Here is a 26,676-nt window from a genome sequence, read left to right on the forward strand (position 1 = left end):
GAACTAGTTACAAAACAGAAACAGACTCACAGGCATAGAAAATAAACTTATGGTTACCAAAGGGGAAAGGAGGGGGAGGGATAAAAAGGAGTTTGGGATTAGCAGATACAAACTACTATATATAAAATTAAGATAAACAGCAAGATCCTACCATATAGCACAGGGAACTATATTCAATATCTTATAATAAACCATAATGGAAAAGAATATGAAAAAGAATATATATAACTGGATCACTCTGCTGTACACCAGAAACTAATACAACATTGTAAATCAACTATACTTAAAACAAAAAAAAAGTTGATGCTCCTAGGAAAAATACTCCTAAAAGTTATATGGAACCAGAAAAGACCCCAAATAGCCAAAGAAATCCTGAGAAAGAACAAAGCAACAGGCATCACACTTCCTGATTTCAAGCTAGGCTATAAAGTTACAGTCATCAAAACAGTATAGTACTGGCATAAAAAAAGAGAAACAGACCAATGGAACAGAATCAAGAGCCCAGAAATACACCCAAGCATAGATGGTCAACTAATATTTGACAAGGGAGCCAAGAATATTCAATGGAGAAAAGACAGTCTCTTCAGTAGATGGTGCTGGGAAACTAGATATGTACATGTAAAAGAATGAAACTGGACCCATATCTTACACCACTCACAAAAATTAACTTGAAATGGATTAAAGACTTAAGTGTAAGACCTGAAACCATGAAATTCCTAGAAGAAAACATAGGAATAAAGCTCCTTGATGTGGGTCATGGTAATGATTTTTTGGATATGACACCTAAATCACAAGCCACAAAATAAAAAAAAACAAATGGGACTACATCAAACTAAAAAGCTTCTATATAGCAAAGTGAAAAGATAACCTGTGAAACAGAAAAATATATTTGCAAACTATGTATCTGACAAAGGGTTAATATCCAAAATATATAAATACACATACAGCCCAACAGCAAAAAACCAAATAATCCAATCAAAAAATGTACAAAAGAACTTTAACAGACATTTCTCCAAAGAGATATACGAAAGGCCAACAAGCACATGAAAAGATGCTCAACATCACTAGTCATTAGGGAAATGCAAATTAAAACCACAATGAGATATTGGCTCATACCTGTTAGCATGGCCATCATCAAAAAGATAAAAGATAGGGGCAGTTTTGGAAGTTTTAGCCAAGGCAATCAGAGAAGGAAAAGAAATAAAAGGGATCCAAATCAGAAAAGAAAAAGTAAAACTTTCACTGTCTGCAGATGACACGATACTGTACATAGAGAATCCTAAAGATGCTACCAGAAAACTATTAGATCTAATCAATGAATTTCATAAAGTAGCAGAATACAAAATTAATGCACAGAAATCTCTTGCATTCCAAACACTAAAAACAAAAAATCTGAAAAAGAAATTAAGGAAACATTCCCATTTACCACTGCAAAAAAAGAATAAAATACCTAGGAATGAATCTACCTAAGGAGACAAAAGACCTGTATGCAGAAAACTATAAGACACTGATGAAAGAAATCAAAGATGATACAAACAGATGGAGAGATATACCATGTTCTTGGATTGGAAGAATCAACATTGTGAAAATGACTCTACTACCCAAAGCAAGCTACAGGTTCAATGCAATCCCTATCAAACTACCAATGGCATTGTTCACAGAACTAGAACAAAAAACTTTACAATTTGTATGGAAATGCAAAAGACACTGAATAGCCAAAGCAATCTTGAGAAAGAAAAATGGAGCTGGAGGAATCAGGCTCCCTGACTTCAGACTAAACTACAAAGCGACAGTAATCAAGACAGTATGGTACTGGCACAAAAACAGAAATATAGATCAACGGAACAGTACAGAAAGCCCAGAGATAAACCCAAACACATATGGTCCCCTTATCTTTGACAAAGGAGGCAAAAATATACAACAGAGAAAAGACAGCCTCTTCAATAAGTGGTGCTGGGAAAACTGGACAGCTACATGTAAAACAATGAAATCAGAACACTTCCTAATACTATACACAAAAATAAACTCAAAATGGATTAAAGACCTAAATGTAAGGCCAGATACTATAAAACTTAGAGGAAAACACAGGCAGAACAGTCTATGACATAAATCACAGCAAGATCCTTTTTGATCCACCTCCTAGAGTAACGGAAATAAAAACGAAAATAAACAAATGGGACCTAATGAAACTTAAAAGCTTTTGCACAGCAAAGGAAAACATAAGATGAAAAGACACCCCTCAGAATGGAAGAAAATATTTGCAAACAAACCAAATGACAAAGGATTAATCTCCAAAATATACAAGCAGCTCATGCAGCTCAACATCAAAAAAACAAACAACCCATCCAAAAATGGGCAGAAGACCTAAACAGACATTTCTCCAAAGACATACAGATTGCCAACAAACACATGAAAGAATGCTCAACGTCACTAATCATTAGAGAAATGCAAATCAAAACCACAATGAGGTATCACCTCACATCTGTCAGAATGGCCATCATCAAAAAAATCTACAAATAATAAATGCTGGAGAGGGTGTGGAGAAAAGGGAACTCTCTTGCACTGCTGGTGGGAATGTAAATTGATACAGCCACTATGGAGAACAGTATGGAGGTTCCTTAAAAAACTAAAAATAGAACTACCATACAACCCAGCAATCCCACTACTGGGCATATACCCTGAGAAAACCATAATTCAAAAAGAGTCATGTACCACAATGTTCACTGCAGCACTATTTACAACAGCCAGGACATGGAAGCAACCTAAGTGTCCATCGACAGATGAATGGATAAAGGTGTGGCACATATATACAATGGAATATTACTCAGCCATAAAAATAAACGAAATTGAGTTACTTGTACTGAGGTGGATGGACCTAGATAGAGTCTGTCATACAAAATGAAGTTAGCCAGAAAGAGAAAAACAAATATCACATACTAACGCATATATGTGGAATCCAGAAAAATGGTACAGATGAACCTATCTGTAGGGCAGGAATAGAGATGAAGAGGTAGAGAACGGACATGTGGACATGGTGGCTAAGGGAAGGGTGGGACGAATTGGGAGATTAGGTTTGACATAAATAACACTACCATGTGTAAAAGAGATAGCTAGTGGGAACCTGCTGTATAGCACAGGGAGCTCAGCTCAGTGCTCTGTGATGACTTAAACAGGTGGGATGGGGGGCGTTGGCAGGAAGGTCCAAGAGTGAGGGGTTTTATGTATACATATAGCTTATTCACTTCATTGCACAGTGGAAACGAACACAACATTGTAAAGCAATTATACTCCAATTAAAAACTAAAAAAGATGGCTTATTTTCTCCACAATTATGATTAATGACTTTATTTCCAGGTTGCTAAAGCCATTTGGCCTTGAGCAGCAACCTTGATGGTGATCTGGTGCAAACATTTAAAATATTTTGATAAAGGAATAGCAGAAAGACTTACTATATAAATCCTGTATTATATTTTCTCTAAAGCATCAACAACAGAAGAAATGCGTAAGATTAAAACAGATTTTATTTTTAAAGTAGACGTGTTGTCTGCGCAGCTAACAACACTACAATTATTATCTAAATCATTTCAAAATCTGGTTCTCTATAATCTAGAAATTAATACTACACTATTAGACTTTGGGGCTCTATACTGACTATGCCATAAGGAAAGAAAAAAGTTCTTACCAATAACTTATCAAACAGTTTCCTTAAATTTGTTTCTAGCTTTTCCATGTCACCACAAAATGAACTCATTTCAGCCAACAGTTTCAATACCTAAAACACACAATTCACTGTTATTAGCATTCTTTTTGAATGAGCAAGGGTTATAAAATAATAATTATTCTACATAACTATTTAATACTGCTTATTTTTCAGTTAGGCTTTTACAGAATCATAACATTTGAACTGGAAAAAAAATTTAGAGATGCAGCCCTATTTTACTGTTGAGGAAACTGAGGGTCAGAGAGATTATGTCACTTGGCAAAGTCACAACGTATGTGAATGGCAGGGCAGACTCTAAAACCCAGATCTCATGACTCTCAATATATCTGTGAGAATTGGTAAGGAAAAGAATATACACTTTCTGCTACAGGTTAACAATGTATAAGAAAGAGACAATGAGCAAGAACTCTTAACAGCAAAGAATTATTTACTAACATTTAGGATGGGCCTCCTTTGCTATCAAACTTAGTCTCTGGATACTAACTCAAAGTATCAGTAATTGCCACTATTCTTTAGGTTCATCTCTGCTTTACTCAATTCCAGTCTGATAAGCCAAACCCAGGACATGTGAAGGAAACCACAGTGTAAGTACACAGTGAGACTCTTCTCTATCCTAAAGACCCATGAAGGAAATGGCACATACATTTCCATATTTCAATTCAATAATCATTACTAGGTGCTCTTCAGAATTCTACATTAGATTCTGAGGATTCAGAGAGGAATAAGGTTAAATTGGGGAGAAAAATGTGAGTATTTTATATGCTGCAAAAAAAATGTATATGTACATCACAGTTGAGATATAAAGGGGATAGAGAGTAGTCAATTCTATTGGAGAACGGATAAAGGACGTTTTGTGTTAATCAGTTAAATCTGGCTCTATCAGTCATAGAGATAGGAACTGTCATAATTGAACAACGTATTTAAAAGTATTAAGGCTACAAAGGCAGAGACTTAGACTATAATGAAAACTATAGGCGGTGCTTTCCTACTGTAGCAAACTCTCAATGAATCCATAAAGCATTCCTATGTAATTAATCCTGGGAGAGGTTACTAGCTAGCCACCACCAGGCCTTAAATCTCTTAGAAATCAGATCAAAGTTAGTGGTTACATTTATGTTGAAATACGGGAATGACTTTTCAGTGCTAAAAGCAGAAATTTTCTCTTACCTCCAACTGTATATCAAGACCCTCCACTGGGGTCGTCAAGGAACTGAGGTTAGGGAGAACTTGCTCACAGAAATAAGTCACAAACCTTGTGGAATGAACATTTTTCTGTAAAAATCCAAAGAACACTGAATTGTCAAAAAAAAAATATAGATATACATACATTATATTCTCCCAAACAGTAGAATGTCAATAGACAAATGCTCAGTACCAAAGCACCAAGTACTGTGGCTAAAATACAACAGAGTGCATACCCCAAAGCACCCCAGGAGTAACCTCAATAGACAATATATACTTTGTTGCAAAGTAATCTGGAGCATTGGGACTTTTATACATCTTTCAACTCTTATTTGATTCTCAGGTCAAATTTCGGGGGAAACTTTAGTGCTGAATTTTAGACTGTACATTCTCCCTTTAGAAGGACAGCTCCTTTATTTATTTATTTAGAAAACATTTATTTATCTATTTGGCTGTGCCGGGTCTTAGTTGCGGCAGACGGGCTCCTTAGTTGCAGCTCACAGGCTCCTTGGTTGTGGTATGCACGTGGGATCTAGTTCCCTGACCAGGGATCGAACCCAGGTCCCCTGCGTTGGGAGTGCTGAGTCTTAACGACTGTACCACCAGGGAAGTACCAGGACAGCTCCTTTAAATTGTGTTTTTCAAACTGTGCTAGGCACATCTCAGAAGATTCATGGCCAGAGGAAGCACAAAGCCAGAGATAAAGAGCAAATACACCTACAACAACAATCCAAAAAATTTAAGGAAAAAAAAATTTAAATTACTAAACTAAGTGTTTTAAAAACTCAGTGAAACTATAAAATATGATGCAAAATCTCAAGACTTTTAAAAAGTCCCTAAGCAAGACTATATAGAAATTTCTTGCTGCTTTGGGCTCTTCACCTAGGCCTCCATAAAATAAATAATAGCTCCATTGGGTTAATACTTTTATACAAAGGTTTGAGAAGAATGCTCAAGTGTGTATCTATAGAATTTTAAGCTAACAGAGTAATCAAAATACCAGGTATATAAAACAAAGAGCTCACAGAGAAGAGGGGTACCGCCTGCCGAGTGCACTGTAAAAGCCTGTCCACACAGTCAGGATCCGAGGGGTTGAAGGTTTGTTCCAGATCAGCCTGTTCAGCCACCAACTCTACCAGTTGTTGCCTTCCACTCACTGTCTGTAAGCTTTTTAACCCAGATAGTATCTTCATAAACAGGACAAATTCCTCACCAGTCACGTCTTCTAGGACCTGGAAAGAGACGATTCAGAACAGTTATTAGTATCTTTATCATTTGAATGGGAAAGAAACATCAATACTGAAACAGCACAGCATATTTGTTTTGCAAAGTCAGTTTGCTGCTAATGTTCCTGAAATACTGAAGAGAGGACAACTTCAGGCTTCAGTCAAGTTAGCTTCAGAATAAGCCACGCATTTTCAATGGTGCGCTACACTGTTTCCAATGGAACAAAATTTGGTTCTTGGAAAATTTTACTCTTCTTTTACATATAAAGCACAGATATACATACAGTACATAAACAGATATACAGTATATCTGTGGTATTAAAGTTTCATGGGATAGTGGCTAAGGGAAAAAATATCTAAAAAGGCTCTTCAGGGGGTGATAGCCAAAAAAAGATGGAGAAAATGTGGCAATAAACTGTTAAATCAGACTCAGTTCCCTATATTTAAAAGCAGCCTCATTCACATTAATATGGTAATTGTATACAAAACAGGAGACCATGCAAATTTTAAGCGCTCCATATCAGTAGGTCTAAGCCTTTCTGTTCACTGACCAAAGGAGCAAGCAATCATGACGTATCCCACCAGACAACTAGCTGGGACATAGGTGAAATATGCTGCTCCTTTCTCTCTCACTAAAGAAATCTTATCAATAAGCAAGTGAGTGGTGCTATTAGAGAAAATTTTGAATTTTCCTCAACACATAAAAATAAATTATTCCCAAACGTTGGCACTGTATGAATGAAAAGTTAATTGTGACGCACCTTTCAAATCTTAGCAACTGTAACTATGCCAGCGCTGGGAGCACAAATAAGCATGGTCTCTAGAGCTTATAGGGTCATGGGATAGGATGAAACAACAGGTCATTTCAAGGTGACTTCAGTTTCATTCTGAAATGATCCAGAATACTATGGGAGAATATCCTAAAATCAGGGAGGAAGGGCGGGAATTAGGTAAAAATTCCTGAAGGAAATGATTCCTTCCTGATGAATGCATAAATTTTAAGGATAACACCACAAAGGATTTAAATGTGATCAAACCCTTTAAATTAACACATTGATTCATCACTACAAGTGACCAAAGTGCAAAGCACAACATAAGAAAATCTTGAAGTTCTACGGTGGTTCTTATGGGATATATCACCTTATACACAAGCTACATACAGCACTGATGAATACGGCTAATTTCAAATATGTTCTTGTGCATTAGAGAAGTTCACTAAAAGATAACCGAAGCTTACCTTCTTGGATTCAGTTAGTATAAGTTCCTCTACTTCCTTTGTTAAGACTTCATCCGGTAAAGTCTTAAGTTTTGTAGAAAGGAATTTAATTGCTCTTTCTCTAACAATGTCCTCTCCTTGAAGAATTTGGCTGAACAAGCCACCTAAAGTCCCTGCAGAACAAAACAGTTGCATGTAGCAAGTCAATTCTATATAGGAATGAAATTTTTCAAGTTAATTTGAATTACAGTATTTCTTTTCAAGTGAATTAATAAACTTCCTGAATATCACTGATACTGGTTAAACTGTCTGAAATTTCTAAAGCCCCAACCATAAGAGTGACCATATGCTTTGTTCACGGATTCAGAATCAGCTTGAGCATGACTTTCCTTTTCTATCACTATTAATAATAAATAAACTCAGGTATTTTGGAAGAATTTCTTTAAAGTGGCAAAGGGAGTTTTTCCAACAGACTTCTAAGGGAAAAGTTTGATCTGTTTTTGCAATTATTTCTGCTGGTTTTTCGAGTCACAAACATCTTGAGCTAAGCTTTTTTTGGAGAGTACTTAGAATTTTTATGAAACAGACATCTGGGTGAATCCCAGACTTTATCCTTAATGAGTACTACCAAACTCCCCAATTTTTTAGGACATCAAACACAATTCAGAACAAGAAGTGGCCTTACCTTTTGCATCCATCTTAAATATACTTAATAGGGCATTGTTCACTAAGTTAAATTCTGCAGAGTCATCTGGATAGAAAAAAAGTGGTACAATGTATGAAATAAATGAAAAATATCATCTGCTTCATTTTCAAACTTAAGACTCAACATAGTTTCTCACAGATTACATTGAGAGGAGACATATAACTAAGCATTTCTCTCAAGTACCAAGAAAATACATCTTTCTTGTAAGGGTAGAGAACCTGATCTAGTGTACCTGTAAAGTTCTTATGTTAAGATGGTACAATTGAGAAACTACACGAAATTAGGGGGCGGGGGGGGGATGGTGGTGAGTAAAAATTCCCCAAAGAATCCAGTCATTATACCTTTATAAACAGAATTCAAAACAAAACCAGAAATTAGATAATCACAAGTCAGTAAGCTTCAAACTACTGAATAAAAAAGAGAATTTAAATTTCTATCAGAGGTAGCACCTTCAGAAAAAAAAAAAAAGCTAAGAAAAACAGAGTCATTATTTCAGAGAGAATTTATATTTAGATAAAAGAGTATTAATAAAATTCCTTACCTGTCTGCAAAAGTTGGGTTAATATATCTGCCACTCGGGGAAGATTTTCTCCAGTGGCAAATTGAGGCAGCTCTTTAATTGCTTGCCGTCGAATCTGAACATAATTTCAAACAAAAAATTAACCAAATACTATCATAAATAAAAACAACCTCAACCTTTAAAGAAAACAAAAACCACAGACAAACCATATAGGGGCATATGAGTCGCAAAAATATGAGATTTTTAGCAGTTTTAGAAATAATTTACTCCAATTTAATATTCAAAGCTTCACAGAATACTAAAACAAAATGTGGTGGAAAGGGACATTAAATACAATTATCTGGAGTAGGCAGATTTGAGATTATAAACAACAGTTTATATGCTGATTATACACAACTGTTGGGTTTTTACTACCTGTGGGTACGTAATACTGTTTCCCTCAAGAATGGCTACAGTGTCAATGTCATATCTAATAACTATTTACTTTAGAACTTTCAGTACTACTTAATACTTAATACATTTGTGAATACATTCTGTGAACTTCATTCCAAATATGCGATCGTGGCTTATCTAGTTTAACATAAAAGTGCAAGGGAGTTAAATCTAACAAATTATGCATGAAATCATGATTCAATGATTTCATTTGAAAAGCCAGGGGCTAATAGTTGAAAATTCTTAGGAACCTGTATCAGCAGCCAGAAATGCTAATGGTTAATTCTGTTCCAAGCAAAAACTATTTCTTTTTAGTCTAGTAATCACATACAATTTTTTCACAGGTAAATTATTTTTCTGCTATGCAAAATATTTAGGGGTGTTAAAACTATATTTTATGCTGCAATACTATTATTATTTTAAATATCCAAGCAAGCATAAATTGACTACAGACTAACACTAGTCTGATTTCATATGCACAATGCGTAATAATCTAAGGAAAAGATGTGAGCCACAACCATTTTCAACAGTGGATAACAAATAAGCAAAACAAAGTATTATGTGATTGTACAGATTTTTCACAGTTGAAAGAACTAATATATTTTCTTACATGTAGGTTTAAGCCTTGGTATGTTGTCACACCAGGCCACACTGCAGTATTTTATTGTTCACTGATATGATTGGTACTTCAGTTATATTAGGTACACGCAGAAAATATCTGAAAATGGCAAAAGCAACGTCTGAAAACTTGTTGAAAAGTGTCAAACGTAAACTTACTGATACGTCTTCATCCTCACAGAGGTCTAACTGTGCATTGATAGCAGAATCAGCCAATTCTGGAAAATGCTTAAAGAATTTTGGAATAAACTGAGCTGCTAATCTTTTTTCCTTGGTACCACCTTTGACACCATCCAATATCACTTGATAAGCATCTTTATGCTGAAAGAAAGAATGAAGTAGAAAAGAAACACAATTTTGAAGGATGGGAAGCTAAACAAACTTCTTTGAGTCTCCTTTAAATTAGTTAAATTTTACATAGGCTAAGAAATGGGCTTATTTTTGGAGTTTTACTGCTTAAATTTGACAGCTACCTTCCTACTATCTGCTCCCTGTCCCCCATGTTATTATTTGTGAGTTGGGAAAGGAGAAGAATGACTCTAATATTAAGTGGAAAAAGCAAGTAAGTTTGTTATGTACCAACACTTCTTTATTCTATTGATTACTGACCCTAGCCTTGTGATTGTATCATGCTTTAAAAATTTGTAATGAATATAATAGAATTCTCAAAGAATTGTGTTACATTTACTTAAATATATTTATGTTTCCAATTACCACCTTGCAGAAGGTAGAGAGAATACACTCTTGAAATTAAGCAATACCAGGAAGGTTAGGAAGCTTTATTTTGCCTCACATTTTAGGATATAAAAACAGTAATTCATTCTATATGGCCAACCAATTTCGATGAAGATAGATGCTAATATCACATATTTAACTTTTCATTAAAATAATACATTCAAAGCTCATTTGTTTCCTTTAAAAAAAATTTCAGAAGTGCTGTCCCTCAGATACTCATAATGTGAAGAATCAACAAGTTCCCAATCCCCCCTACACACTTGCCTCCAAACCAGTCCTTTTATTAAATGGATCAAGCTGGCAAACAAAGTAATAAATATCACAGCTACACAATACTTTTAATTCCTGGAAAACCTTAAACATAATACAAATACCAAATATGTATTTACTCTGTATAAAGAAATTCTCTAAATGCTTTAGATAAGTGAGCTTGCTTTATGCCATCAAGAGCGGAAAACTAAAGAACAGAAAATGGATTAGAGAATTACCACAAATTTAGTTTTGTGATAATTCTTCTCATGGACAATATACTGTGTTAAGTGAAAAAATATATCGCATGATGAAAAGTTATTTAGGTTCAGTGGGATCTCAATTAAGGACATTATTATCATTATTTCTGGCCACCCTACACGGCATGCAAGATCTTAGTTCCCCAACCAGGGATCGAACCCGTGCCCCCTGCAGTGGAAGCTCAAAGCCTTGACCACTGGACCACCAGGGAAGTCCCAAGGACATTATTTTAAAAAAATAATCAGAAATAAAGTGCTCCATGTATCAAAAGGCTATGATCACAATTAGATCTTCTAAAGGTACACATTTTAATATAATCTGCATAATTACTAGATTACTTTAAAAGTTCATATATTGCCAACCTATCTAAAAAAACAAATTCTAAAAATTATTTCTAATAAACAAATTCCATCAAACCGATTAATGACAACTCCTTCTACTATCTTAAACATTAATACCACCCCCTAAATAACAGAAATTTCTGTGAATAAGGTTAGCTTCCTTATGAAATGCAGACACAAAATCAGTCTTCAGGAGTTACTACTTCAAAAGTGTATTATACACTTTTGGGCTTCCCTGGTGGCGCATTGGTTAAGAATCCACCTGCCAATGCAGGGGACATGGGTTCAAGCCCTGGGCCGGGAAGATCCCACATGCCTCGGAGCAACTAAGCCTGTGCGCCACAACTTAGTCTGCGCTCTAGAGCCCACAAGGCACAACTACTGAGCCCACAAGCCACAACTACTGAAGCCCGTGCACGTAGAGCCCATGCTCTGCAACAAGAGAAGCCACGGCAATGAGAAGCCCATGCACCACAACGAAGAGTAGCCCCCACCTGCCGCAACTAGAGAAAGCCCACACGCAGCAATGAAGACACAACGCAGCCAAAAATAAATAAGTTTATATTTTAAAAAGTGTATTATACACTTTTTAGTGCAAAGGTTCAAAAAAATCATGGCTGACTTCTCTACCAATGTACACTCCTGTGGCTTGCTTCATAGCTTCTAGAAGACTTCATAAAACTGAAGTATTGAGCAGTCTGACATCCTTAGTTTTTGCAGAGTATCACAATCCAATTTTCTGTAACTCAAACTTCAGACTTTACTTATAACCCCCTTTGAATTGTCTAAAATTCACTGTCTAAAATTAAATGAAGGATCCCTGCTTAAAACAACCATCCCCCTACCAAGGGAAAAAAATGTGGAATAGAATAAAAAGGGATTATTAGTAACACTTACTGAAAGCCTACATGGAACTGTGGAATGCCTTCTGTACGTGCCTCACAATAATCCTGAATTAGGTGTTACTATGCTTGTTTTTCAGATGAGAAAACCAAGTCTTAGAGAAGTGAAATAATTTGTCCAGAACCACATATAGTTAGTTAAGTAGCAGATCCAGGACCTGAACGTGGTTCTGATAGCCTTTTAAGTCAAGATCTGTGCCTAATACCAAGCTTCTTTAATTGGAATCTTTCAAATTAGTGTCCTGAGATCTTAATTAACAAAGGAGGAGAGAAAGAAAAGCTTGCCAGATGGAGGATTGTCAAAGGTAAAATTTGAGTCCTAAATACAGTCTCCACACAGGCATATAAATTGAAATGTAGTATATTAAACAGCAAGACCTTTGGAAAGTTAAGACATTTTAACATAGTCATAATAGAAATCAAAGTTTTTATCATTAATAGGCATCAGTTCTATCAAATAATTTCACAGACATTACAATAGACTTCAACTAATTATCCTTTATGAAATGCAAAATAAAATTATATTCTTCCTTGCCAGCTTTTTGAATTATGTCCTTTAACTGTAGTACAGGGACAGGACTTTTTAACAGAAATCTCCTTAAAGTAATTACTACTTCTGCTTTTCAAAGTAGGAAACCAGATATAAGTGATATTTGCAGTGATCATAGTGATTTAGTAACAAGTAGGAATGTAACCATAATAAAATGTTTCAAATACTACACAGCACTGTGTATCTTTGCTTTTCCAACAGTTGTATTTATATTTTAGCTGGATAAATTAATGATCCTAATTAGAAGCTTTTTTTGTTGTTTTTCTTTTTTTGTGGTACACGGGCCTCTCACTGTTGTGGCCTCTCCCATTGCGGAGCACAGGCTCCGGATGCACAGGCTCAGTGGCCATGGCTCACGGGCCCAGCCGCTCCGCACCACGTGGGATCTTCCCAGACCGGGGCACGAGCCCATGTCGCCTGCATCAGCAGGCGGACTCTCAACCACTGCGCCACCAGGGAAGCCCAAGAAACTTTAATTGTAAATACTTTTAATGGATTTCTAAAGCTGTGTATTTATGTGTGATTTTAATTTCTAATTAAAGGAGAAAACTCTAGAGCAATCTCTAAGATATTTTCAAGTAAAAAAGTCAGTTACAATTTGATCCACATTCAGCAGACACATTCTAAAAGAAAAACCTTGCAATTATGATTGTCAAATCACAACTGATATGCATAAGTGGTCACTGACGTGCCGGGTAAGCGACGTTTGGGTCCAGGATGCAGCCTTCATGAAATAAAGCAGAAGAAGAGGGGATGAGAAGAAAGAGAAGACAGGATGTAGTTTCAACAAATTTCTCAAGTATGACATAAAAAGAAAATGGGTAAGCTAAGCTATACTACTTCCTTCCTCAGATTCAATTAATAAACTTAGTTTGAATTTAATGTAAGTGTTAAACTGTTAACACTTCTACATTATTTTTGAGTGATTATGAACTTGGTTGGTCTGTGATTTTAGCTTAAGCATACCAAAAAAAAGTACCAAAAGAATGCTATTTCATGAAATATAAGTCAGTAAAGCTTACACTCTTCCACACTTAGGAGCCAATATACTCCTGTATAAGAGAACACAGGAGGAAGGAGGAGCTTCAAGATGGCAGAAGAGTAAGACGTGGAGATCACCTTCCCCCCCCCATAAATACATCAGAAATACATCTACATGTGGAACAACTCCTACAAAACACCTACTGAATGCTGACAGAAGACCTCAGACCTCGAAAAGGCAAGAAACTCCCCACGTACCTGGGTAGGGCAAAAGAAAAAAGGAAAAACAGACCCAAAAGAATAGGGACGGGACCCGCGCCAGTGGGAGGGAGCTGTGAAGGAGGAAAGGTTTCCACACACTAGGAGCCCCTTCGCGGTCGGAGACTGCGGGTGGCGGAGTGGGGGAGCTTCAGAGCCGCGGAGGAGAGCGCAGCCACAGGGGTGTGGAGGGCAAAGTGGAGAGATTCCCGCACAGAGGATCGGTGCCGACCGGCACTCACCAGCCCGAGAGGCTTGTCTGCTCACCCGCCGGGGCGGGCGTGGCTGCGAGCTGAGGCTTGGGCTTCGGTCGGATGCAGGGAGAGGACTGGGGTTGGCGGCGTGATCACAGCCTGAAGGGGGCTAATGCACCACGGCTAGCTGGGAGGGAGTCCGGGGGAAAAGTCTGGAGCTGCCGAAGGGGCAAGAGAGTTTTTCTTGCCTCTTTGTTTCCTGGTGCGCGAGGTGAGGGGATTAAGAGCACAGCTGAACAGAGCTCCAGAGATGGGCGCGCGAGCCGCATCTAACAGCGTGGACCCCAGAGATGGGCATGAGACGCTAAGGCTGCTGCTGCTGCCACCAAGAAGCCTGTGTGCGAGCACAGGTCACTATCCACACCCCTCTTCCGGGAGCCTGTGCAGCCCACCACTGCCAGGGGTCTCGTGATCCAGGGACAACTTCCGTGGGAGAACACATGGCGAACCTAAGACTGATGGAACACACTGGCCTCTGCCGCCGCAGGCTCACCCCGAACTCTGTACCCCTCCCTCCTCCCAGCCCGAGTGAGCCTGAGCCCCCGAATCAGCTGCTCCTTTAACCCCATCCTGTCTGGGCGGGAACAGACACCCTCAGGTGACCTACACGCAGAGGCAGGGGCAAATTCAAAGCTGAACCCCAGGAGCTGTGAAAACAAAGAAGAGAAAGGGAAATGTCTCCCAGCAGCCTCAGGAGCAGCGGATTAAATTTCCACAGTCAACTTGATGTACCCTGCATCTGTGGAATACCTGAATAGACAACGAATCATCCCAAATTGAGGAAGTGGACTTTGGAAGCAACAATATATATATTTTTTTCCCTTTTTCTTTTTTTGTGACTGTGTATGTGTATGCTTCTGTGTGTGATTTTGTCTGTATAGCTTTGCTTTTACCATTTATCCTAGGGTTCTGTCTGTCCATTTTTTGTGCTTTTTTTAGTATACTTTTTAGTGCTTATCATTGCTGAATTTGTTTTTTGGCTTGGTTGCTCTCTTCTTTCTTTCTTTTTTTTTAAAATACTTAAAAAATCTTTTTTAATAATTATTTTATATTTTAATTATTTTATTTTATCTTATCTTCTTCTTTCTTTTTTCTCCCTTTTATTCTGAGCCGTGTGGATGACAGGCTCTTGGTGCTCCAGCCAGGTGTTAGGGCTGTGCCTCTGAGGTGGGACAGCCAAGTTTAGGACATTGGTCCACAAGAGACTCCCCAGCTCCACGTAATATCAAATGGCGAAAATCTCCCAGAGATCTCCATCTCAATGCCAAGACCCAGCTCCACTCAACGACCAGAAAGCTCCAGTGCTGGACATGCTATGCCAAACAACTAGCAAGACAGGAACACAACCCCATCCATTAGCAGAGAGGCTGCCTAAAATAATAAGGCCACAGACAACCCAAAACACACACCAGACGTGGACCAGCCCACCAGAAAAACAAGATCCAGCCTCATGCACCAGAACACAGGCACGAATCCCCTCCACCAGAAAGCACACACAACCCACTGAACCAACCTTAGCCACTGGGGGCAGACACCAAAAACAACGGGAACTATGAACCTGCAGTCTGTGCAAAGGAGACCCCCAAACACAGAAAGTTAAGCAAAATGAGAAGAGAGGAAACACACAGCAGATGAAGGAGCAAGGAAAGAACCCACCAGAACAAACAAATGAAGAGGAAATAGTATGCCTGGAAAAGGATTCAGAATAATGATAGTAAAGGTGATCCAAAACCTTGGAAATAGAATGGGGAAAATACAAGAAGTGTTTAACAGGGAACTAGAAGAACTAAAGAGCAAACAAACAGTGATGAACAACACAATAAATGAAATTAAAAATGCTCTCGAAGGGATCAATAGCAGAATAACTGAGGCAGAAGAACGGATAAGTGACCTGGAAGATAAAATACTGGAAATAACGACTGCAGAGCAGAATAAAGAAAAAAAAATGAAAAGAATTGAGGACAGTCTCAGAGAACTCTGGGAGAACATTAAACGCACCAACATTCGAATTATAGGGGTCCCAGAAGACGAAGACATGAGCAAAGAAACTGAGAAAATATTTGAAGAGATTATAGTTGAAAACTTCCCTAATATAGGAAAGGAAATAGTTAAGGAGTCCAGGAAGCAGAGGAAGCACAGAAAGTCCCATACAGGATAAATCCAAGGAGAAGTCCAGGAAGCACAGAAAGTCCCATACAGGATAAATCCAAGGAGAAACACGCCAAGACACATACTAATCAAACTATCAAAAATTAAATACAAAGAAAAAATATTAAAAGCAGCAAGGGAAAAACAACAAATAACATACAAGGGAATCCCCATAAGGTTAACAGCTGATCTTTCAGCATAAACTCTCCAAGCCAAAAGGAAGTGGCAGGACATATTTAAAGTGATGAAGGGGAAAAACCTACAACCAAGATTACTCTACCCAGCAAGGATCTCATTCAGATTTGACAGAGAAATTAAAACTTCTACAGACAACCAAAAGCTAAGAGAATTCAGCACCACCAAACCAGCTCTACAACAAATGCTAAAGGAATTTCTATAGGCAAGAAACACAAGAGAAGGAAAAGACTTACAATAACAAACCCAAAACAATTAAGAATATGGTAATAGGAACATACATATTGATAATTACCTTAAATGTAAATGGATTAAACGCTCCAACCAAAAGATACAGACTGCCTGAATGGATACAAAAACAAGACCTGTCTATATGCTGTCTACAAGAGACCCACTTCAGACCTAGGGACACACACAGACTGAAAATGAGGGGATGGAAAAAGATATTCCATGCAAATGGAAATCAAAAGAAAGCTGGAGTAGCAATTCTCATATCAGACAAAATAGACTTTAAAACAAAGACTATTACAAGAGACAAAGAAGGACACTATATAATGATCAAAGGATCAATCCAAGAAGAAGATATAACAGTTGTAAATATTTATGCACCCAACACAGAAGCATCTCAATACATAAGGCAAATACTAACAGCCATAAAAGGGGAAATCGACAGTAACACAACAATAGTAGGGGACTTTTACACCCCACTTTCAACAATGGACAGACCCAAAATGAAAATAAATAAGGAAACACAAGCTTCAAATGATGCATTAAACAAGATGGACTTAATTGATACTTATAGGACATTCTATCCAAAAGGAACAGAATACACTTTCTTCTCAAGTGCTCATGGAACATTCTCCAGGATAGATCATATCTTGGGTCAGAAATCAAGCCTTGGTAAATTTAAGAAAATTGAAATCGTATCAAGTATCTTTTCCGACCACAACGCTATGAGACTAGATACATATTACAGGAAAAAACCTGTAAAAAAATACAAACACATGGAGGCTAAACAATACACTAGTTAATAACCAAGAGACCACTGAAGAAATCAAAGAGGAAATAAAAAATACCTAGAAACAAATGACAATGAAAACACAACGACCCAAAACCCATGGGATGCAGCAAAAGCAGTTCTAGAAGGGAAGTTTAGAGCAATACAATCCTACCTCAAGAAACAACAAACATCTCAAATAAACAACTTAACCTTACACCTAAAGCAAGTAAAGAAAGAACAAAAAAGCCCCGAAGTTACCAGAAGAAAAGAAATCATAAAGATCAGATCAGAAATAAATGAAAAAGAAATGAAGGAAACGATAGCAAACATCAATAAAACTAAAAGCTGGTTCTTTGAGAAGATAAACAAAATTGATAAACCGTTAGCCAGACTCATCAAGAAAAAAAGGGAGAAGACTCAAATCAACAGAATTACAAATGAAAAAGGAGAAGTAACAACTGACACTGCAGAAATACAAAGGATCATGAGAGATTAATACAAGCAACTATATGCCAACAAAATGGACAACCTGGATGAAATGGACAAATTCTTAGAAATGCACAACCTTCCGAGACTGAACCAGGAAGAAATAGAAAATATGAACAGACCAATCACAAGCACTAAAATTGAAACTGTGATTAAAAATCTTCCAACAAACAAAAGCCCAGGACCAGATGGCTTCACAGGCAAATTCTATCAAACATTTAGGGAAGAGCTAACACCTGTCCTTCTCAAACACTTCCAAAATATAGCAGAGGGAGGAACACTCCCAAACTCACTCTACGAGGCCAATGTCACCCTGATACCAAAACCAGACAAAGGTGACATGAAGAAAGCAAACTACAGACCAATATCACGGATGAACATAGATGCAAAAATCATCAACAAAATACTGGCAAACAGAATCCAACAGCACATTAAAAGGTTCATACACCATGCTCAAGTGGGGTTTATCCCAGGAATGCAAGGATTCTTCAATATATGCAAATCAATCAATGTGATACAGCATATTAAAAAATTGAAGGAGAAAAATCATATGATCAACTCAATAGATGCAGAGAAAGCTTTCAACAAAATTCAACACCCATTTATGATAAAAACCCTCAAGAAAGTAGGCATAGAGGGAACTTACCTCAACATAATAAAGGCCATATATGACAAACCCACAGCCAACATCGTCCTCAATGGTGAAAAACTGAAACCATCTCCACTAAGATCAGGAACAAGACAAGGTTACCCACTCTCACCACTATTATTCAACATAGTTTTGGAAGTTTTAGCCACAGAAGTCAGAGAAGAAAAAGAAATAAAACGAATCCAAATCGGAAAAGAAGTAGTAAAGCTGTCACTGTTTGCAGATGACATGATACTATACATTAGAGAATCCTAAAGATGCTACCAGAAAACTACTAGATCTAATCAATGAATTTCATAAAGTAGCAGAATACAAAATTAATGCACAGAAATCTCATGCATTCCTATACACTAATGATGAAAAAATCTGAAAGTGAAATTAAGAAAACACTCCCATTTACCACTGCAAGAAAAAGAATAAAATATCTAGAATAAACCTACTTGAGGAGACAAAAGACCTGTATGCAAAAAAAAAAAAATTATAAGACACTGATGAAAGAAATTTAAGATGATACAAACAGATGGAGAGATATACCATGTTCTTGGATTGGAAGAATCAACATTGTGAAAATGACTCTACTACCCAAAGCAATCTACAGATTCAGTGCAATCCGTATCAAACTACCACTGGCATTTTTCACAGAACTAGAACAAAAAATCTCAGAATTTGTATGGAAACACAAAGACCCCGAATAGCCAAATCAATCTTGAGAAAGAAAAACGGAGCTGGAGGAATCAGGCTCCCTGACTTCAGACTATACTACAAAGCTACAGTAATCAAGACAGTATGGTACTGGCACAAAAACAGAAATACAGATCAACGGAACAGGATAGAAAGCCCAGAGATAAACCCACGCACATATGCTCACCTTATCTTTGATAAGGGAGGCAAGAATATCCAGTGGAGAAAAGACAGCCTCTTCAATAAGTGGTGCTGGGAAAACTGGACAGCTACGTGTAAAAATATGAAATTAGAACACTTCCTAACACCATACTCAAAAATAAACTCAAAATGGATTAAATACCTAAATGTAAGGTCAGACACTATCAAACTCTTAGAGGAGGGCTTCCCTGGTGGCACAGTGGTTGAGAATCTGCCTGCCAATGCAGGGGACACGGGTTCGAGCCCTGGTCTGGGAAGATCCCACATGCCACGGAGCAACTAGCCCCGTGAGCCACAATTACTGAGCCTGTGCGTCTGGAGCCTGTGCTCCGCAACAAGAGAGGCCGCGATAATGAGAGGTCTGCACACCGCGATGAAGAGTGGCCCCCACTTGCCGCAGCTAGAGAAAGCCCTCACACAGAAACGGAGAGCCAACACAGCCATAAATAAATAAATAAATAAATAAAATTAAAAAAAAACTCTTAGAGGAAAACATACGCAGAACACTCTATGACATAAATCGCAGCAAGATCTCTTTGACCCACCTCCTAGAGAAATGGAAATAAAAACAAAAATAAACAAATGGGACCTAATGAAACTTAAAAGCTTTTGCATAGCAAAGGAAAACATAAACAAGACGAAAAGACAAGCCTCAGAATGGGAGAAAATATTTGCAAATGAAGCAACTGACAAAGGATTAATCTCCAAAATTTACAAACAGGTCATGCAGCTCAACATCAAAAAAACAAACAACCCCATCCAAAAATGGGCAGAAGACCTAAATAGACATTTCTCCAAAGAAGATATACAGATTGCCAAGGAACACATGAAAGAATGCTCAACATCATTAATCATTAGAGAAATGCAAATCAAAACTACAAAGAGATATCATGTCACACCAGTCAGAATGGCCATCATCAAAAAATCTACGAACAATAAATTCTGGAGAGGGTGTGGAGAAAAGGGAACACTCTTGCACTGTTGGTGGGAATGTAAATTGATACAGCCACTATGGAGAACAGTATGGAGGTTCCTTAAAAAACTACAAACAGAACTACCATACGACCCAGCAATCCCACTACTGGGCATATACCCTGAGAAAATTGATACAGCCACTACGGAGAACAGTACGGAGGTTCCTTAAAAAACTACAAATAGAACTACCATATGACCCAGCAATCCCACTACTGGGCATATACCCTGAGAAAACCATAATTCAAAAAGAGTCATGTACCAAAATGTTCATTGCAGTTCTATTTACAATAGCCAGCACATGGAAACAACCTAAGTGTCCATCATTGGATGAATGGATGAAGAAGATGTGGCACATATATACAATGGAATATTACTCAGCCATAAAAAGAAATGAAATTGAGTTATTTGTAGTGAGGTGGATGGACCTAGAGTCTGTCATACAGAGTGAAGTAAGTCAGAAAGAGAAAAACAAATACCGTATGCTAACACATATATATGGGATCTAAAAAAAAGAAAAAGGTCATGAAGAACTTAGGGGCAAGACGTGAATAAAGACACAGACGTAGTAGAGAATGGACTTGAGGACACAGGGAGGGGGAAGGGTAAGCTGGGACAAAGTGAGAGAGTGGTAGTGTATATATGGACATATATACATTACCAAACGTAAAATAGATAGCTAGTGGGAAGCAGTCGCATAGCACAGGGAGATCAGCTCGGTGCTTTGTAACTGCCTGGAGGGGTGGGATAGGGAAGGTAAGAGGGAGGGAGACGCAAGAGGAAAGAGATGGCTGGCTGGGAACATATGTATATGTATAACTGATTCACTCTGTTATAAAGCAGAAACTAACACACCATTTTAAAGCAATTATACGCCAATAAAAATGTAAAAAAAATGTTCTTCAATAGGCTATATAAAAAAGCAAGCAGATATTCCTAATTAAAAAAATAAAATAAAAGGAGTACTGACAGTAGCAGAGAGGGCACTCCCTTCAGTGGTGGCTCTGTGAGCAGCATCTGTGGTACTCATCTCTTTTAAAAAGGGCGAAAATCAAAATAAAGTTAGAAGTTAAGTTCTAGACTAAGAAACTCAAATATGGTTTCAGAAGTGTCCAGATAGGTACCCGCCAGGAAATTTAAAGTCTTGACTGTAAATCTTAACAAGGTGACATGAAAATCTGGCTGTGCTACACTATGAATGTAAATATTTTTTTCTCTCCTTAAAAAAACGTGAATGGTGTCCCTTCCGTTAAGTTGGCTCTTGCTTTTGTTAATTAAATTCACATGCAGTATCTTGAAGCTTAATACACCTTTTTGGGTGAGCAGTTTTAGGAATTTTCTCTAAAAGGAAAGAAGTATTACACAATAGAGCAGAATTAGTTGGCATTACGGTTTAGTCTAGCTTCAGTTCTCCCAGAATTCACTGTTTGAGACTGAGCAAATCACAACCTTTCATCACCCGAAGATTTTTTTTCCTTATTTAGTTGCTTGACAATTGTCATTACAGTGTCATGAAGGTACTGATCTCCCATCACCTAAGGGAACCGTGCTAAAATTTTATTGCCCAGCACAGTCTGGTACATGGTAGGCACTCAAGAAAACATACTGAATAAATGAAATTGTGGGTCCTCATGAAAGTCTGCATAAAAGGGTCCCTCCTGTTTTTCACAAAATTCTGTCTCCTAAGCACTCTTCCTAAATTAAAAGCAGATTTTTGCCTTGAGAAACACTACTGACCTCTTGAGAGAGAACTCTGAATCTAAACTGGTATTTATAATTAAAGACAATATAAGAGGGAAATGAGAGCAACTCTCCATTATTCATAGAATATAAAAACTCCCATTTGGCTTCTATTTGCTCTAACATACTGTAAGTAGGTGGCTGTCAACCTTTATCCTACTCCAGCAAAAAATGAGGGTGGGGTTATGGGACAGCACTCTGCATACAGTTTCAAAGTTTCCCTAGAAGATTCCTGAATCACCTCTTTGGGAGAGCACCATATACAAACTGACTTGAGAATCACTGTTGTACCTTTTATTCCATCCATCCATCTGCTGATGTGCAACGAAGTCAATTTCAGGGAGAACAATTGGCTACAATCTCCCCCAACTCAGTCATAATGAATGAAACTATCTTCACTACTAGTTCTCTATAGGAACAAGGACAACAAACTCAAACTGAGTGACCATAAGTTTTTCCCACCTTGCCTTAATCGGCAGAAAATGTCTCCTTCACAGCCAACTTAACACACACACCCTACATACATCTACAACAGACTGACTGTCAGTATATATTTCTCATTGATGATGTCAAAATTTTCTACTGAAATGAAAACGTGCAGGGAAGGAAAACCAACTGATATCTGAAAATGGTATATTCACAATTCTAGATTAAGCTAAAATAAGGTCCCAACATCAAATTTTTTTTTTGTTCGGCTCAGAAAGGTTCTTCCTGAATGTCTGGAAAAGGGGATGGGAGAGGTAAAGCCACAGCTTTGCTCATGTTATCATACTCTAGGATCTGCCACTCACTACTCCAAGAGATGGGTAAGCAGAAGAATCACATGACGTTCTAGGTACTGAAAAGATACAGCATGGGATTTCCAACAACAATGGTCAAGATTACCGCGGGGAGAGCCTAGTTCTTTTCCCAAGAAAACACACAACCACTTGTCAATTCCTCAACTTCAAAGGACTCCAGTACTTGAAAATTCACACAGAAGCAATGGCTCGTACAGCCAATTCAACACTTGCCAGACAACTCTATTTAAAACTGCACTCTCCCCCAACCCCCCCTACGGCCCTGTTATATTTTCTTTACGACACTCTTCATTGGGGGAAGGGGGGGGGGAAGCATCTCTCTTTCTTATTTATCACTAGTCTCCCTCACTAAAGGTGCTTTCTGGGAGCGCATGTGTTTTTCTGTCTCGTACCTCCAGCGCCCGGCGCAGAGCCTGGTCCATGACAGGCGCTCAAAAAATGTACTGAATAATGAAATCATAAGCCCTCGTTAAAGTCTGGACGAAAGGGCCTTTCTGTATTTCACAAACTTCTGTCTCCCAAATTCTCTTCGTAAATTAATTGCAGATTTTTGCCTCGAGAAAGACATTTTTGACCTCTCGAGGACTCTCAATCTAATCTTCCAAGGGCCTGAGCGCCACCGAAAAGGAGAAAAACTTCAGTGGAATCTGGAGGACAAGGCTTGGAAAGAGACTGAACGGGGCGGGGACGGGGGGGCTGAAGAGGCTGAGTTGGGAAACGCCACGGTGAGAAAAGGCTAACCAAGGGAGGCAGAGGAGCCTGGAACCCGGGGACCGCGCTCTCCCTGGTGAAGCCCGAGTCTGCACTCCCGGCGAGGGGCCCACCCCGACGATACAGCCGGGGCGGCTGGGAGCCCGCGGGAGGGCGAAGCAGTAGCCCCCGCCGGCCCGGGGAGCGCTTTCGAAAGGCCGCAGAGCGCTGGGCCCCGCAGGCCGCTAGGGAACTCACTTGGCCCACTTGCTCCGTGGCATCGGCTAAGATGCCATAGTTGCGGTAAAGCTCCTCTACGGTCGGCATGGTGAACGACAAGCCCAGGGCCTGTTACTGCTGTCTTCGTCGTCGCTGGTGCCACCGCCGCCTCTGAAGTTCTCCTAGCCTGCGACCCGCACTATTACGGCTCCAGCTGCCGCCAGTGCCGCCGCCAGTCACCTCGCACGGGACAGCTCCTCCCCCAACGTCCACGTAAAGACGTGCGCGTCGGGAGCGGCCTTCTTTGACTGCCAATGCGCCACCTGCTATTTTATTGCCCTCTAGCGGTGGGAGGTGCAAAAAGCGGCAAGGACGATTGAACTAGCTCATGCCTTTTTTTTTTTTTTTGGAAGGACTGTGCCTGGCTAGGAGATCTTGGTGCGGGTTGGAGGAAAATGCAAAGCTAATTGCGTTTCTGCCCTTAAAAGACCTCACGTTGGCCAGAAAAGTGATTTTACGGGGAGAAAAACAGAATGAGGAGTGAGAGTGCAAGCTGTATGGGAAGTCATAAACTCTATTTACAACTGACTCAGGGAAGGTAACACAAATCTGTGGCAATTGGTTCAGTGTTGCTTTTATTATTTTTTATTTTGGGTTTTGTGGTTTTTTTGAGCAAAAATCACTCAGTTGTCATTAAACAAACAAACAAACAAAACTCAACGTCCAAACAAAACAGAAAAACCCAAAAAACAAAAAAAACTTCTGTCCACCAGGCTAAACAGGTCTAGGAGTGAAATTTGCCCTACTGGAAAAGTTTATCTTTGCTGGCTGCCGAAGTAGAGTTTGGGCCACCTGATTGTGTCTAATAACCAAGAGGGTAATAAATAACTGAAACCATATATACTTACTGATAAGAGTCTGCAAGATACAAGTTTAGATGAAAAAAATGGAAGTTGCAAAACAGGTATAAAAAGATTACATTTTTATTATTAAAAAACCCCAAAGCGTACAAAACAAAGTTATGTGCATGTGTGTTCATATTGAAATGTGAAGATTGAAACATCAGCTGTAATAGATGGTAAATTTCAAAGCCAGATTCACTCGTGCAGAATATATGCAGGCAATGGTTACAAACCAGTTCCTTGCGTCTTGTACTTCTCGTTTAGATTAAGGGTATTAAAAAAATTAGGTAGTAGAAGGAGAGGGATTGGTGAGGGTGTTTTTGGAGAGAGATCTTGTGCTTGTGAGCAGCTTGGGGCAACTGTGGCCTCGTTCCCTCAAGCCTGGGACCATACTGAGGAGCCTGAAATGTAATCCCTGTAGTTGGAAGACACGAAGGGCTGGTGCCTGACGTATGCCTGAAAAAGCTTGAGTTACCTGTGGCAGCAGAGTGGAGGTGGCCATGTTGGGATCTACCTGCCATCCCAGATTTTTCCTGGAAACAAGGGGGTCAGAGGGATTCCCTTGTACCAGAGATAGGCTTGTAAAAGACAGAGAGAGGGAGAGATTCTGGATCCATTCCAAGTCCTGCTTCAGGGGGCATCTGTCTGAGCATGAGAAATCCCCCACGACAAGAATCAGTGGCAACAGAAACTGTGTGACGTTTGAGGGCAGCACATGAGCACCTCATGGGGCTCACAGTTGGGGGTCACCTCTGAAGGTCCCACAGAGTGGCCTATGGAAAAGACCTAGTCTCTACCAACCTGAGAAGGCATGTAGTACTGCACATGTACTAACGTATCCTCTCTTCTCACATCCCCCTCTCAAAGCATATGCCCAGGAGGGCTTAGAAACTGCTTACCAGGTGGGGTGGGGAATAGAGAGCAGAAAGGCAGGATGGGAAGCAGGTCCCAGATGGAGCAGAGAAGATATGATTGTAACTCAAGTTTAGAGTTTGGGTTCACCTGTGAGAATGGACATTTTAATTTCTGAATTGAGGACTATTTTTTAACTAAGAGCAAGCAGAAAAGTTATGGATCTGCCAGAATTTCTCTCTAGGATCCGAATGAGATTCCTTTACTTCAATAAATTTTAAAGAGATAGTGAAAGACAAATAACAAAGGCAAAGACAAATAACAAAGGTGTATTTGGATCACATCCGCTAAGTTAGGTATTCAATGAAGTGTTAGGTGTATGTGTAAAAATGGGGAAGTGGGGCTTCCCTGGTGGTGAAGTGGTTGAGAATCTGCCTGCTAATGCAGGGGACACGGGTTCGAGCCCTGGTCTGGGAGGATCCCACATGCCGCGGAGCGACTGGGCCCGTGAGCCACAGCTACTGAGCCTACGCGTCTGGAGCCTGTGCTCTGCAACAAGAGAGGCCGCGATAGTGAGAGGCCCGCGCACCGCGATGAAGAGTGGCCCCCGCTTGCTACAACTAGAGAAAGCCCTCGCACAGAAACGAAGACCCAACACAGCCATAAATAAATAAATTAATTAATTAAAAAAAAATGGGGACGTGATCTGGGGCAGGAAGTGAGGCTCTAGATTTCTTAACTAACTAGGGAGTTTGTAAGACTGAAAGAAATAATTGAGAATGCCTCCCTAAACTAAAGAAAGTCTGTTTCATCTGAAGTATAGCACCTCCTGCAAAAAGCTTTGTATGCACTCTATCCAGTGCAAAAATGTTTCATAAATACAGTCCACCCTTAATCATCAGGATGTTTACAAGTTTGTGAATAACAGCGATAAAGGTGCAGTGGAGGCTGAAGCTGGTCCCACCTTCCCAGCTTGGATTGATTGCCAA

At 39.0% G+C, this 26,676-nt stretch overlaps 1 protein-coding gene across 2 annotated transcripts in view; it reads right to left on the minus strand.

Moving 5' to 3' along the window:
• API5 (apoptosis inhibitor 5) overlaps positions 1–24,187 on the minus strand; it is a 37,103-nt gene extending 12,916 nt beyond the window's left edge. For both annotated transcript variants that reach the window (XM_079930090.1, XM_079930089.1), the window contains exons 1-8: positions 23,973–24,187; positions 9,781–9,942; positions 8,593–8,686; positions 8,031–8,096; positions 7,367–7,518; positions 5,929–6,135; positions 4,889–4,993; positions 3,683–3,772 (exon numbers count right to left, since the gene is read on the minus strand). In XM_079930090.1, the coding sequence (XP_079786216.1) occupies positions 3,683–3,772; positions 4,889–4,993; positions 5,929–6,135; positions 7,367–7,518; positions 8,031–8,096; positions 8,593–8,686; positions 9,781–9,942; positions 23,973–24,041 (945 nt within the window). In that variant the 5' untranslated portion in view covers positions 24,042–24,187. The remainder of the gene's footprint in view (positions 1–3,682; positions 3,773–4,888; positions 4,994–5,928; positions 6,136–7,366; positions 7,519–8,030; positions 8,097–8,592; positions 8,687–9,780; positions 9,943–23,972) is intronic.
• Between the last annotated feature and the right edge of the window lie 2,489 nt (positions 24,188–26,676).

Source organism: Stenella coeruleoalba, assembly GCF_951394435.1.
Source record: "Stenella coeruleoalba genome assembly, chromosome: 8".
NCBI lineage: Eukaryota > Metazoa > Chordata > Mammalia > Artiodactyla > Delphinidae > Stenella > Stenella coeruleoalba.